Here is a 14842-nt window from a genome sequence, read left to right on the forward strand (position 1 = left end):
TTTTCAGTCTTTTTCATGGGGAACTTTTATTGTAACCCTCAATAAACATACCTTATAATATTCATTGCCCTTAATATCATCTTATATTCTAATATGAACATTCTGGTAAATTGCAATTTGTACAACATGTACCCTGCAGACTCATATTCGCCAGTGGCAAAGTGAACTTCCTGGAAACGCAGAATAAACCCCGCAGATCTGCAGGGAAAACGGCGCCATCTACTGCCATTCCGGAAGGAGACGAAAAGTACAGGCCTGACAAGAACTCCTTATGACAGAATTTAATCTGGTGGTTGTTAATGTTTTGCTTTCCCGAACAGGTAAAAAAAAAAAAAAAAAGACCGTTCACTGTTCCTAACAAAATGACGCGATGTACACCCACACAATGGGAGGTATGGCACAGCTAACGGCTGTAGAGACCCATAATAAACCAAACATATGCATTTTCATTGACTATCCCAAATGTAACGATACCAGTAATACTCCAGCAGACTAATACTATTTAACTAATCTTGTAAACTGCTATAGCTGAATTGTACAACCATTTAACTGAGCATACAGCCCATTTCTAATGTCATATAGGGTAAGGGTGCTGGTATGGTTTTATCCTCTACATTCTTACTATTAAAGCACCACTAAAGTATTTGAAAACATTTCTTTTGGCTCAACGTCACAGAAAAAAAAACCCAGATGTGACTCAGATGAGAATAAACTGCCAAAAATAATAAATCAACCTCATCAAGAATACCACTTCCTTTTGGATTTGAGCCACAATGGCAGCATCCATTTGCTTCTCAGAAACTGCAGCATATTTGGTGATAAAACCAGTGAATTTCACTCTAGATTTAACACAATGAGAATTTTATTATTATTTATCATATATTTTCCTACACATTTAAATTTATTGGATGATGGACCTCTATAGTGTTGCATTAAGTGTTTTGTTGAGAAGCTACCTCCTTGAAGTCTGACTGCTCTTCTCGGGTCTTCGTGGTCGGACCTGTTCTAGGACGCTATGACACGTTTGGGTCAAACAAATTGATAGGCGAGGAAATGGCATGATGGGTTCAGCCCAGACGCATGCTGGATCACCAGAGGACATGCAGGCTCCAGGGTGACCTGAGGGGTCAAAGGGCGGGAGACGAAGCGAGGAGAGTCTTTCCTCCTCTCAACAGTTGTGGTATGGAAGTTGGTAGCATGTGATTAGCAGCATTTTACCGTTGTTCCGTCTATTTCTTTTATTTGACAGAAAGAAGCTGTCAGAACATGTGGAGCTGTAGTTACTACTGCATGCCTGTATGTGGCAGCATGGAGGATCTGTGAGCATTATGGGTGAGTTTGACTGTACAGTGCTAAGACAGGCTGTTGAGGAGAAAAAACAAACAAACAAAAAAAACCAGTCTATATGGTAACATTTCTCAGTACGAAGCCACATCTCCTCTCCTGTCTGACATGATCACCATGTTTTAGGAACGAGCATTAAAAGATCTGAGCAGAACCTGCCAAGAACAGCAGGTGAGGATGGCTATATACATATCTATTTACATCAGTGAAAACAACATCCGAAAGTAACTTTACATCAGGCAATGTAGTATTGGATTAACCTAAGGTTTGATTCTCTGTGTGTGTTGCCTTATTGTTTTAGTCACAGAACTAAGCGTCTTCCTGTTTCAGAAATCAGCTGGTGATAATGTTCATGAAGCTTTATGAGCGTGACTTTGAAGCAGAACCTTCTATAATTTTCAACAAATGCACTAATATGTATAGAACAGAGTTTGTGGTTTAACAAGGTGGAAACTATATAATTTTTGCTAAATTGGCAAAACATATCAACTATCCGTTTATAATGTATTTAACTGTTAGATGTGACAGCTTTAGCTAGCTAACAGTCAGCTAAAATTTCTGTTAGCTAGAACTTGCATCTGGGTTAGCTAGCTGTTTGCTACAGCTACTTAGGCCACTTGTCAGCTAGCTGCTTGCTACAGCTAGTTAGGCCGCTTGTCAGCTAGCTGTTTGCTACAGCTAGTTAGGCCGCTTGTCAGCTAGCTGTTTGCTACAGCTAGTTAGGCCGCTTGTCAGCTAGCTGTTTGCTACAGAGTTTGTGGTCTAACAAGGTGGAAACTGTATAATTTTTTGCTAAATTAGCAAACACACTAGCATGTAGCTGTTTGCTACAGCTAGCTAACAAGCGGCCTAACTAGCTGTAGCAAACAGCTAGCTAACAAGCGGCCTAAGTAGCTGTAGTAAACAGCTAGCTAACCCAGATGCAAGTTCTAGTTAATTAGGCCGCTTGTTAGCTAGTTGTGACAAAATAAATAAAAGCACTGTTAGTATGGATTATTTTCATTTGTACTACATTTATATAAAAACAGAAAACATAATTTCTTCGTTGTCTGGTACTTAGCTATGAAGCAAGTATGTCTAAACCAACTGTAACTTATGGTATTTATGATAGCCAGTCAAAAGCAAGAGTGTTAAAAAAGGAATTTATATAACACTGGTAAGCTAACAACTTTTGGTAGGTTTAAATTATTAATGTATATATTCCATGTCAATGTACAATTAGCAAATAAAACCTGTTTTCAGAGAAAACAGGCCTTTGGTTCTTTTTTTTAAGTTATTTGGTTAAATGTTTGGTTTTCAATGCTTTGCAAGTTTCTTTGGATAAAAAGTAACAACTACAGGTCACATATTTAATCAAATTGAAAAAATATCAATCAAAGATCCAGAGACTAACAGCTTTATATGTAACAAACCTAAAAATTAAACCATGTGTCAACTGTTAGGCGCTTGCCTTTACGAAACGTTTATGGAGAAATAGGATTTAGCAACATGCTATGTGAAAGGCTTAACATCACAGAAAGCTCCTAATTTCAATACTAGCTGAGTTTATCTTTCCCAGAAGTCTTTATAATAAACTTCTTCTCTTTTTGGTAAAGCGTCTTGTACAACAATGCTGTTTTTTTCCTGTGTCTCCGCCATTAACTAACAGCTTACCTGACTGTGTGCACTTTGTTTTGGGTGGTTAGCATCAATAGCTAACTGAAAATGTTCTTCTGGAATAGTACATACCTAGTTAAGTGACTTAAACAAAAAGGTCAAAGCTCACACACTGAGCCCAGCACTGCAGTAGGTGTAAGAAGATAAAACATTTAAGACAAGCCGTCACAGATTGCATATTAGGGGGAAAAAAAAAAAGTAAAGCCCCGCTAGCATTAGCTTTCCGAAAAGAAACATTTGCATATCCATTCATTGACTGTGTGTGACGGTGCTCACAGCAAAATGTGTGATTTTTAGACAGCAAGGTGTATCAGCAATAATCCATACAAGTCGTTATTTTAGGCGAAGACAATATGCATACAACGTACAATCCGTTAGTTTGCTGTTCTGTTCATACATCATAAGCTCCACACAATTTCATTTGGTAGATTTTTGTGAACAAGTTCAAGTATATATATATCTATATATATATATAGATTCCATGTATATATGTATACTCTATTCTTTGTGTCACATAAAAAGATGCATTGCGCTTTACTAAGACAAAGAAGCTGCTTCAAGTGTCTCTGCTTTAACGTGGAAGAGATTATTTTGGGATCTTAAAATGACTGGAAAATGTTTCTCTTTTTTGGGGGATTTTCATTTCATTGCACTGGGAAGTTTGGATTTAATTCCTTTGTTCTTTGGAACGTGTGAACAAACAGGTGATCCTACATAACTGAAGGCTAAGTTGACAAGCATCGCATCACAAAGCTTAGTGTACCACCCCACTCTGGACGTTAAAGGACCCCTCCCTCCTCCTCCGATGGGAATGCTCTTCTTGGCATCAGTCGACGTACATAGGGGAGACGGGCGAGGCGGGGATCTGATCCAGGATGCGACACACGTAGCTGGCCACGTCCACGAAGCGCTCCTCGTACATCAGAATAAACGGGTGTTTCTGGGAGAGAGGAGGCAAGAAGCTTCAGGCTCGTTCGGCTGTCGCTCAGATCAAAATGGCTCCAGGTTGGGTGAGCAAATTTTGGGTTAAATATGGCCTAAATGCCTACAGAAAGTCATTAAAGGTGTAAGTATTTGTAATTGTGCCCCAGTTTCCCTATTTTGGATATTTTTTCCTTTGTTTTTGAGAAGAAAAACTATTGTTCTACATGATTGTACCAGCAGGTGGCAATAATTCAGAAATAATAACCTAAAAAAAAATTCAAAAGAAGTTCCTGAGAATGGCTAAAGGAGTGTTGGGTTTGTTAAAAATTACCGCAAAACTACTTAAGTTCATGCTTTTCCCCTCACACTGCCTTCCTTTTCCATCACTTCTTCAGCACACATTTCTACTTTAAATAATAATAATAAAAAAAGCGTTGAAGTCAAGTTTGATGGATGTGTGATTTTGCAAAATTAGGCTGCTGTGTCTTGATTTTCATAAACCCATCTAGTCCACCCCAAAGGCTTTTGACAATCTCCCTTTTGAAAAAAAGTTTATAAAAATCTGGCACTCTTGTCAAAAACACTTCAGACACGTTCAGAAGAGACATTAAAAAAAAGCAACAACAACAACAAAAAAAGCAAAAACAACAGTAAATATCGACGTTGGTACAAACAGGTTTAGTTTTCTGCATTTTTGTTATTATTTGAATACCTGAATTACAAAAACTAGCTTGGTGGGTCGTTTTTTTGGAAGTATTTAAAGAACATTGGCGTAGGCAGGATGGCCTCGTTATTTCTGACCATAAAAATGCTACTATTAGAATTGCAGTACATCTACCAACTGCAGGAAATAAGAAAATGAATTGCTTAAAACTCCATTGAGGCATTCCTTCAGAAGTCAGAATAGTTTATAGCTGAATACCAAATTTTACTCAGCGACAACCATTTAGAGAACTACTGTTGCGGGTGTGTTTGCCTGTTGTTTTGTCGGCTGGTGTTGCGAGGAAAGTTGCTTTAACAGAGATTGACAGCAGAATAAAAACTGCAGTAATGCTCTATATATCAATAAGTTTCAAATTCAAATCATTAAACAACATTTGCCAACACCCCTGCTTAAATTTAATGCTGAAAAGACTAACTTACTTTTAAACTAGATACTTAAAACATGTCTTTAGCATTCTTAGACAGCTCTGTCATATCAAAATGAGTTTTACAAAATATTTTGTGACATCTTTAAGTTCAGAAGTTGAACTAAAGGAACGAGTCCTCTGCCACAACCTGTTAGCCTTTAACAACAGAAAATATTTCAAATTATGACCAAACTCTTTTCAATCCAGCTCCTGAACAAACCTAACAAAGCTAATGAAAGGGCACTCACCAGAAGCTCCCTGTACTTTGGCCTCTTTGACTCGTCTTTTGTAAGGCTGCACAAAAAAAAAAGAAAGAAAAAAAGAGCTGATTATCCATCACCGTAAGCAGAGCTCAGGTCAGATTTTACACGCCGGAAACTGAAAAGGCATGGAAGGAAAGCGGGAGGCTTTTCCAGGGGAAAAATCTGACCCTAAAATCACCAGCATCCAATTTTTGTTCTGGGGAAGCTAAAAACAAAACGAGGCAAGAATGTTTCCTGCAATGACACCCACCATAGGTTAACGAAGTTGATGAACTTTGGGGAGAACTGCCTCTCCTCCGAGTTGCTGAGCTGTGGAGGCTCTCCTTTCACCACTTGTGTCAGCTGATCAAAAACACTATTCCACTTGGGGTATGGGAATCTTCCTGTGGCTAACTCATACTGGAAGAAAGAAAAAAAAAAAAACAGTATGAGCAACCCTTACCGGCCTCGTTTGAGCTGCGGTTTAAAATCAGATCTGGAGATCTTATCGGTTACCAAGGTGATTCCCAAGCTCCAAACGTCGGAGCGGACGTCGTAGCCCTGTCTGGAAGCACTGGGGTCTATCCTTTCAGGCTGGCAGAAAAAAAAAGAAGCAAATATTCACACAAAATAGATTAGATAGGGCAGTTTTCTTTAGGCTTTTATTTTAGGTTAATTACCCGATAACTAGATCAGTTGTGAATTCAAAAATATTGAAATTACAAGAGAAAAATTAATCACGTTTTGACACTTTTAACACATCCCCAGTAGAGAATTTGGTTTAAATATGTACATTTGATCTTTTGTTCCAGATTCTAAAGTTTTCCAGTCAATTCAGTGATCAAGAACAAATGACTAATTTCAGATAAACAGTAGTAAAGGCAAGGGAAACTATTAAATTAGGCCAAAGCGAACTACACCTGTTAAAATTTTGTTATTTTTTCTTTTAGCTTTGATAGTAAAACACGTTAAAAAAGCTTAAAGAAGTTCATTTCTCCTTGTCTGAAAATCTCTAAGGTGCGTTTAGCGCTGAATAAATGGGCCCAACTTTAATTCGTGCACATTAAACGAGCCACAAATTCAGTTGAAGGTTAAGCGGTTGGCACTTACTGCCATGTAAGGCCTGCAGCCTGCATCTCTAGTCTTGGCTATGGAATCCACCAGCTGGCCGCTGATGCCGAAGTCACACAGTTTGATGTTTCCCCTTCTGTCCATTAGAATGTTGGAAGGTTTGATGTCTGCCAGGACGGGAAAAATGAGTCAATCTGATAGAAATTAAAGCGAACGTTAGGTACTGAAGCTAAAAACTAAATACAACTCTTACCTCTGTGAATTATTTTCAAGTTTTCTTTTAAGTGATTCAGTGCTTTAACGGTCTGTTAAAAAAAATAAAAAATTTTTTAAAAAAATCAAACCGTCAGGTCATTTTCATGAATTGTTCCATGTAAATTGCAAGGAGGAAAACGTGACACGGTTGCTTACAGCTAATGTTATTTTGCCTAATATTTCCTCTGGAATGACATCATCTAATACGCAATATACATATTTGTAGAATTTGTCTAATGAGGTAGACATGAGCTCCATGCAAATCCAACAGTCGCCCTGAAAAAAAAGCAAGAAGAAGAGAAGAAATGTTACAACAGCAGGAAGTATACAAACACTAACTGTTAATAGCACAGTATATTTTAAAGATTAAAGGGGCAGTGTTATTCATTTTATAGGAATATAGTGTCATTTTGTAACATAATCAAGTAACTATGTTAACTTAAGATGTTAAATAAATCCTCTATATGTCAACTATGAAAAGAAATTTTACTTCCTCATTTAATGCCTTGAAATTGGGCCTCTGTCTCTTTAAGAACTAATGCTCTTTCTGAAACTCCGCCTTCAGGAAGTCATCACAACATCTCAAGCTTGGAAACTACAGCTCTGAGGAGGAGCTCTGACTCAAAGGCGGGGCTAGGTCCACTCAGGCATTGCCATTGAGATTAAAGAATTTCTCAAACATTAATGAAAGTATCAAGGTAACACTCCAGGCGTGTCTTTGATGAGGGAATAACATTATAACATGATGTAAAGCTAAAAAAAAAAAAAAAAGTCGATTTTAAGTGATACTGCCCCTTTAAGTGAGATCGTGGTGGATTTTCTAGACCTCTCTGAAGAGGGCGCCGTAGAACTGGACGATGTAGTCACAGTCGCTACTCCTCATCACCACGTCCAGGTCCATCAGCAGCTGCTTCTGCTCCTTCTCGTCCACAGTGGAGCGAATCCTCTGGGGGGAAATTCACACAGACGCACCGAACGCGGTCAGCTATACGAACGGAAAACGTCCAGATCACGTCACACGGATGTCCTTCCGCGGTCGGCGTGAATCACCTTGACTGCCATGATCTGGCCCGTCGGTTTATGGACCATCTTGTTGACTGAGCCGTAGGCGCCGCGGCCGATCTCCCCGAGGTCTCTCAGGTCCTCCGCGGTGAAGTCGCAGTGCTGCTCCGGGGAGATCTTCAGCTTCCCGGACGACTCGATGCTGTGTGTCCGCAGGCGCTCTCTGCACGAACGGAGGCGGGAGCGGTTAGCCACCAAGCACAGGACACGAGAAAACAGAGGCCAGACGATGATGAAGGAGGAAGAAATTAGAAGGAGAATTAAAAGAAAACTAATACTGAAAAACCAGAACCGTTGCCGTAGTCGAACTCGTTTAGTTTTAACAGCCAAAGAGACATTTTGGAGTCTTACCACGATGTCGTCAGCATTTGCTTTATTGTAAAGTCACAAACTTTAGTTATAAACTCTGTTTTAAACAGCCGCTGTGTATGTGAAGCCTTTTTACCAGATCCTGATTAAAGACTTTAGTTTTTTATGATGTTAAGCCGCCGTCCGAGTTTATAACTTCAAAAAAAGACACCAGAAGAACATTGGTCCAACATTGAGACCAACTTTTTTTGTTGAACCTTTGTATTTTTATTATCTTAATGTATAAATGCAGGGAATTTAAGCTAATTGTTAAAAAGACTTTTTAATCAGATTCTGTTAAAAAACATTTTTTTATTCTGGCAGAAAATACCATAAAACATTCACTTGTATGATCTCGGTCAGGGACGTGCGACATTTACAAAGCAAAAAGCAGTTTTTTGCCCCCAATCCAGCTAATTAAAACTCGTTACATAACTTTTAGTGGAAAGACAACTTCAAAAAATGTTAATGAATATCTACTATAGGAAGATATTCATTATATTCCATTATATTCCTGTTTTTAGGTTTTGAAACAAAGAAAAACATCAAACATTTACAAAAAAGAGAATCGATATATTTTCTTCTATGGGATGCTGACGTTTGTGGGAAATGACGGAAACAAAAAACACACAAAAAAACACCCCCGACATAATAATGAGAAAAAGCATAATAGATATTTCTGATACTTTTATCATTCTGTCCTAAACAGCCAAAAAAGCTACTAAAATTAGCATTTGTTATATCTATAGTTTGAAAAAAAAAAGTTGGTTCTGAACTTTTTTTTAGCCAAATTATCATTAGCATGGAAACAGGAAGAACTAAATGAGTTCAGGATTTAGAACTAAAACCAATTAGGTAAAACAATTTTAAAAAATACTCTATGGGCAAAAACTGCTAAACAAGGGATACATTAGCAAATTATTAGCTTTGCTTTGGCCAATAGAAAAAGCATAAAGAAATATCTCCAGAAAGTCTCTCTTTATAGTGAATTTCTGAGGCTGAAAATGGCATTAGCACAAAAGCTACCACTAGAGGGCGCCCTTCGGTCACGGCATATTTAAACAAACTGTGTAATCAAGTAAAAGGAAGTAAAAATACATTTAAAAAAAAAAACAAACCTCCATGGCTTCCCAGCCTTTACTTACATGTGAGGATTCTGGAACGATGGAGCCGTGGGATGAAGCGGAAGCCTGGAGGTCGGCTTCACTGGAGAGTTGGCGAAATTTAACTTTAGAGCTTTACGTTTGCCTGGTTGGCAGAGAGAGAGAGAGAGAGAAACACATCCAGGTTGCCACACAGAGTAGGAGGGAGGTCAGCCAGATGATGCCAACAGCCGAAACAAGCACGTCTCAATACATCAGAGTAGAACCAGTGATTTAAATAAAACATGAAACTCTTCATTGCACACAGTCTGAATTACTTTATTACTATTCTTTTTGGCGATTAAGGCTTACAGCTCATGAAAATGAGTAGTTATATTACACAAAAATGTATTTTCAATACAATACAATTCAATACTCTTCTTTAGTCTTTCGTCTTACTCACAATTGGGTGGGTCTTAAGATAACGTCTCTCATAAAAATCATTCTTTGTTTTAGGTTTCTGCAGTACTCAGAGAAACAAAACGTGTTGCTTTCCATCAACCTTGAACTGTAATTATAAAAATGTAATTATTAAAATATATTGTAACCTGTGTGCAATGAAATGAAGTCGTACATGAGTTTCTCTTTTTAATCTGAGTCAATAAAATGAAAGGAAATGTTTGATGATTCAGCAATTGATTAATGGCATGATATAATGAAGTTAGATTATTTCCATTCTAATGATTCATATTTTTTCAAGGGCAATTTTGTTTACATACAATTCATAGTTATGGTTTCGGGAGTGTGTCGTTTTTATTCATTGTTTTTGGTTGTGTTTTATCTTTTCCAACTCCAATATGGAGTGTTTTTATAAAACTGTAACAGTTTTATCGCTTGAAAATTGTCTCAAATCAACAATATTATCGTTTATCGCCATACTTTCTGGGGCAGTTTATCGCCCGGCAAAATTTGCTATATTGACAAGTCTATTGAGGATATTCTAATGTATTGAGATGCACCTGTGTACAGAGTGCAACATAATGCGTGTCTTGACTTGAGATAAGCCCAAATAACCAAATGCCCAATAAGCAATATATAAAGAAACAAATATTTGGGGTTATCTGAAGTTCCTCATAAAGTCAGAAGAACGAACAGAAGCAGAATGTCCCTGTGTACAGAGGTTCCCAATGTTCACAAACTTCTATAAGAAAAAACTCAAACAAATGGCATGCAGTGTGTGTCCACGTTATTGGAAAACCACTGGGGTGACATTGGAAATCTCTGTTCGATTAAAATGTGCAAGAACCCCCAAACAGCTCCCTTTTTAATAAAAATTTTCTACCAAAGCGTTCCCACCACTCAAACAGCACCGATGACTCGACACTTTGACTGGACTCGGGTGAATTCAACACAGGCGCCGGGATGAGGGTGTCGCTTTCAGGTGCTGAGGTTAAGTGCTGGGTCCTCTTTGCCATGCCGTGTCCGACCAGCTGGAGCGCAAACGGATCCCTTAACCTTTAAGCCCCCAGTGCAAAAGGAATGTTTGGTGGCCGTGTTGAGAGTTAACAGTGGACAGACATCCCCCCCTCCACTAGCTTCCCACCCGACTACCAGAACACCACACAGGCTCCTTCAGTAGTATACAGTGGTCCCTTCTGAACCCAGTTTTCCACCACCTGTTTGGATGACGGTATCAGAAGTATCTAATCCTGAGTACGGCTCACTGGATGGGGTGGAAACCACTTTAGACTACTGACGTGTTCCAACATAGAGTAGAAGTCAGAGTGCTTTGAGTGAAACTCTTAGTGCTTACTTTGGGGCACTCCGGACAGGCTTATCTGAAACCCTGAAGTAAAAGGAGGGGGAAAAAGGCAGTGTTTTTACTACATTTTCTCAGGGCTTATGTCAGCGTAAGTGGGTTGTTTTTCAGCAAATCTGGGTGCTGGAAGTGGAATATAGGGCAGGTTGCAGTGGGTCTGCTACATACATGTGTGTGGAAAATGAGAGGACAGAGGACTGGTGCTAGTTTTGATTATTTTTTGACAGCTTCAGACCAAAAATGAAGCATTTGTCACGTTCCACTGGCAGATGACTTTATCTCCGGCAATAAAACAACGTTTCTGCTAAAAATGACCCCGTTAGTTTCTCATGAGGCCCTCTCCAGTTGCTGGAGTATGAGTATGAATGTGTGCTTTTCAGCTAGACATATGTCCATGTTTGAGACTCTTATTCTGAAGTAATAAAAGGAAGCAGGAAGCAGATTTGGCCATAAAAACAGAAAAGCAACAGCATTTTGCTAATTTAAAATAATCGGTGCTTGTGCGCCCCTATTCTGTGGTCGCCCTGGGCAACTGCCCCAAGCTCCCTATATCAACACAAACAGATATATTTTGGAATATTTTGTACATACATACTAACATTTTATTTTTTTGTTGCGCCTCCCACTCATAAGCAAAGTCATGTTTTTGGTGAGAAATCCTGATATTTTTAGGATATTTCCAAATAGTCAGTGTGAGATATTTACGTATAGAATGCTGAATGTGTTACAACACACGTTAATATGTTTTATGCTGATGAGTTTTCTATCCTTCTCTTATGGGTCATGATGGATTTGGTGATGTCGGCAGCCTTTTGGAAATCTCAGAGTGGAAATAACGAAAAAAGAAAGAAGATACACAACAAAGAAAGTCAGGAAGGAAGGAAACAAACAAAGAAGAAATTGAAGGAAGGGTACAAAAAAGGAAGAGAGGCACAAAGGAAGGATACAAGAACAGATGGAAGGAGGGAAGGACAAAAATGAATAATAGAAATAGAGAAAAACACGAGGAATGAGGAGCAGAATTTTTTAGACGATAGGGTGAAAAAAAATAAAGTCGGTGTAATTAATTTTTCCATACTTATCCAGACCTGGAAAACAGTAAAATTCCCAGACTTTTCCAGACTGCGTAGGAACCTAGTTTAGAATTTGTGAGCAATGACATGTGCCAGTGGAACCAGACTGGGAGTCTGTATGCTGGGATGAGACGGTTCTCTCCAACAGACACTAGAAAAATGTAGTGTGTCTCTGAAGCAGACATTGTTGCTATCTGACGTCTACAATAGCTTTTTTTTTTTTTTTTTCAAACTCCGGATAAGGGATGCAAAAACATCCATAAATAAAACTTGGCAACATGCAGACAGGATGATAAGATGGAGGTGAATTTTTCCACAAATAAAAAGTGGAAGAAAAGGGAAAATTAATGACAGAGTATGGATAAGGAAAAGCTGAAGGAGTGTCTTGGCCAAGAAATGGCCAACAAAAACAAAGATAACAACCGCAGATCCTCTAAAAGAAGGCTAAGTCCTTGGAAAATAAAAGTGAATACCTGTTTCATTTTGACATCTCCAGCAGGTGTTGGTTTCTGCAAAAAACCAATCAAGGTTTAGATAAAACATTTCACACTAGACATCGGTCACAGAGTAAGGACATGCAACTTAGATCTGTTCATCTCAAGACTGCGTCAGCAGCTGCCATAAACGCGTCCATTATGGGACAGGGGGTCTTTCTGATGTGTTTCTCAGAATTTATTTTTATGGAATTATGGTCAGAAGTTTGCATAAACTAATCAAGGGCATGGATGCAATGATACTTTCTGCCTTTAACAATTTATTTGAACTGATCTTTCAAATAAACTGAACGACTTGTTGGACAAATTGAAAGACTTCTTGGATTTACCAATAACCACAGTAATAGAAAGGCTGTGGCTATTTAAAAAGGGTGAAGGAAGATTTTAGATTGGAAACTGCATTCAATTTGAAAGATTTTTTTTTTTTGTTAATCCTGCTTCTTAAAGAGAGCTGCAGATAACAGGAAGGCTAAACAAATCCCAAGTTGGTGTAGAGAAACTCATTTATGGTCAAATATCCAGCCAGAATTAGGCCAAAAGTTTGCAGACAGCTACAAAATGTGTGTGATGGAGGGGAAAATGCTAAGAAGGATTTAGCCTTTTATGAATACTCTGTATCCTGGGTGGATCAGGGAAAATCCAAGATACCTTCAAACTTGTGCTTTTTAACACTCGCTTAAAAACCAATAATTTTAAGCATGAAATTAATAATTGCCCATTGATTAATGCATGTGAACTTCTTAATAGAAATCTATTTCTCACTTTTGGGGGGGGGCGAGGGGAGAATAAGAAGAGCCAACCATGACAAATGAATAAGACCAGCTGGCTGCAACTTTTACCAACCCATGGTATATGCTTCCTGTCCGATAATGGAACTTGCTTGCTAACTTGTGTTAGCTCGTGAGCTAAGCCGCGTCTAAACCCACTGTTTCATCAATTAGCAGCAAAGCACGTTTACAAGCAACAATGAACACACTGTTTGATAACATTTACAATGTGCCTCATGTTAGCGCGTTTTAATTTCGATAACTCCCGAGTTGGGTTAGCAACACAGAAACGTTCGTGACTAGTAGCATCTAAACAAGAGTTATGACTCAGCGACACATAACTATCTACGAGCAATACGTTTAGTGTTTGCCAAGCCTGGACGTAAGACTCGGGCACTGACAGGGGTGTAAAGTCACGGTGGCCTGCCTGGGGAGAGAAATTCATTTCACAGTAGGGCCTTGTGCTTGTTGTAGCAACAGTGTGCTAACAACATTGGAGTTAACGTCAGAACCAGGCTGAGTTCATCTTTACACTGAACACTTCTGAATACAAACGACTAGTATCTTATAGTATAGAAACATTTCAATATATCCGAACAGGAATGTTTGCTTTAAAACTCAGTTAACCCTTCAACATCAGTTGCGAAAACAGTAGTCGTGTTAGTGTTTAAGCTACTTCAAGCTAACCCAATCAGCCAGAGCGTAAGCGGAAACTACGCAAATAGACATTCAAAATAAAAGCCGCCGTTAAAAAGGCGTTCTTTGATATTTAAAAGTTTTTACGGTTGTATACTGAGCAGTGAACTATTTTTTGCTTTTCTTTTTGCATGAGATTTTTATGTCATAACAACAAGAAAAAAAAAAAAACATTTCTGATATATTTTTCTGAATGTTATGATATACTGCTAATTAGTGGTGGCACTTTTAAGCATGACACTGCGAAGAATTTTAATGCACAGCATCTGAAATATGGCGTACTATATATTATATATACAAAGTCTTTGCACTCTGCACATTAATTTTGCAACAGAATGTACATTGTACAGTTTTCACAGTTAAAACACTTTTGACTACAATACTTATGTTTATATCTATGCTACATTTTACGGTGTTTGGCGATTTTGCAAAGAAATAACAGTGCTCTGTCACCACCCTGTACATTTTTATTTCATTTGTCATACAAGTCCTTTACATTTCTCATGACAAGATACGTATACGTATTTTATTTTGAACGTTGTCACCGGAAACACAAATGTACATAAGTCCTATTTGACCACGGTGGGGAGGAGGGTTAGCTTCAGGGAAGCCACAAGCTATCTTTTCCGACTAAGTTGGCCATCTACGCTGGAGACGGTAAAAGACCGAGAGAGTATCCGTCAACGCCTACCTTGCATGCTGCTGCTCTGTGTCTGTTGGTGAAGGTGATGCGACGTGGCTCCCAGAATATTGCCGGAGCCCGTGGAGTTGCCGTTCGGACTGGGAGTCGCCATTGTTGTGTTCCGGCGGCAGCCAGCGCTCGGGCTGCAATGCAGAGAGTGAAACTTCGCCCTCCCTCCAGACGGGACACTGCGTCAC

The 14842-nt window shown here is 38.8% G+C and overlaps 1 protein-coding gene across 3 annotated transcripts; it reads right to left on the reverse strand.

Annotated features, from left to right (window-relative positions):
- Positions 1 to 6: 6 nt before the first annotated feature.
- Positions 7 to 14808, reverse strand: map2k4b (mitogen-activated protein kinase kinase 4b). 3 transcript variants are annotated; one of them, XM_032573485.1, is made up of 13 exons: positions 14655 to 14808; positions 12480 to 12515; positions 10928 to 10960; positions 9178 to 9238; positions 7673 to 7847; positions 7449 to 7568; positions 6779 to 6898; positions 6621 to 6672; positions 6407 to 6534; positions 5813 to 5890; positions 5568 to 5716; positions 5303 to 5348; positions 7 to 3940 (listed from the first exon to the last, which is right to left on the reverse strand). In XM_032573485.1, exons 1-13 carry the CDS (start codon positions 14755 to 14757, stop codon positions 3827 to 3829), a joined length of 1215 nt encoding a protein of 404 aa, XP_032429376.1. In that variant the 5' UTR covers positions 14758 to 14808; the 3' UTR covers positions 7 to 3826. The 3 variants fall into 3 exon arrangements, with proteins under 3 accessions (XP_032429376.1, XP_032429374.1, XP_032429375.1); XM_032573483.1 differs by having other exon boundaries at positions 9178 to 9280; XM_032573484.1 differs by lacking the exon at positions 10928 to 10960 and having other exon boundaries at positions 9178 to 9280.
- Between the last annotated feature and the right edge of the window lie 34 nt (positions 14809 to 14842).

The sequence above is a fragment of the Xiphophorus hellerii genome, chromosome 10 (genome assembly GCF_003331165.1).
Source record: "Xiphophorus hellerii strain 12219 chromosome 10, Xiphophorus_hellerii-4.1, whole genome shotgun sequence".
Classification (NCBI taxonomy): Eukaryota; Metazoa; Chordata; class Actinopteri; order Cyprinodontiformes; family Poeciliidae; genus Xiphophorus; species Xiphophorus hellerii.

Excerpts from the sequence above, each read along its gene's own strand:
- map2k4b (XM_032573483.1), bottom strand. The coding sequence starts at position 14,757 with ATGGCGACTCCCAGTCCGAACGGCAACTCCACGGGCTCCGGCAATATT. Across the intron at positions 5,891-6,406 it reads GCTGCAGGCCTTACATGGCA|CCTGAAAGGATAGACCCCAG; the intron begins GTAAGTGCCAAC and ends TTTTTCTGCCAG. Across the intron at positions 5,717-5,812 it reads GGAGCTTGGGAATCACCTTG|TATGAGTTAGCCACAGGAAG; the intron begins GTAACCGATAAG and ends TCTTTCTTCCAG.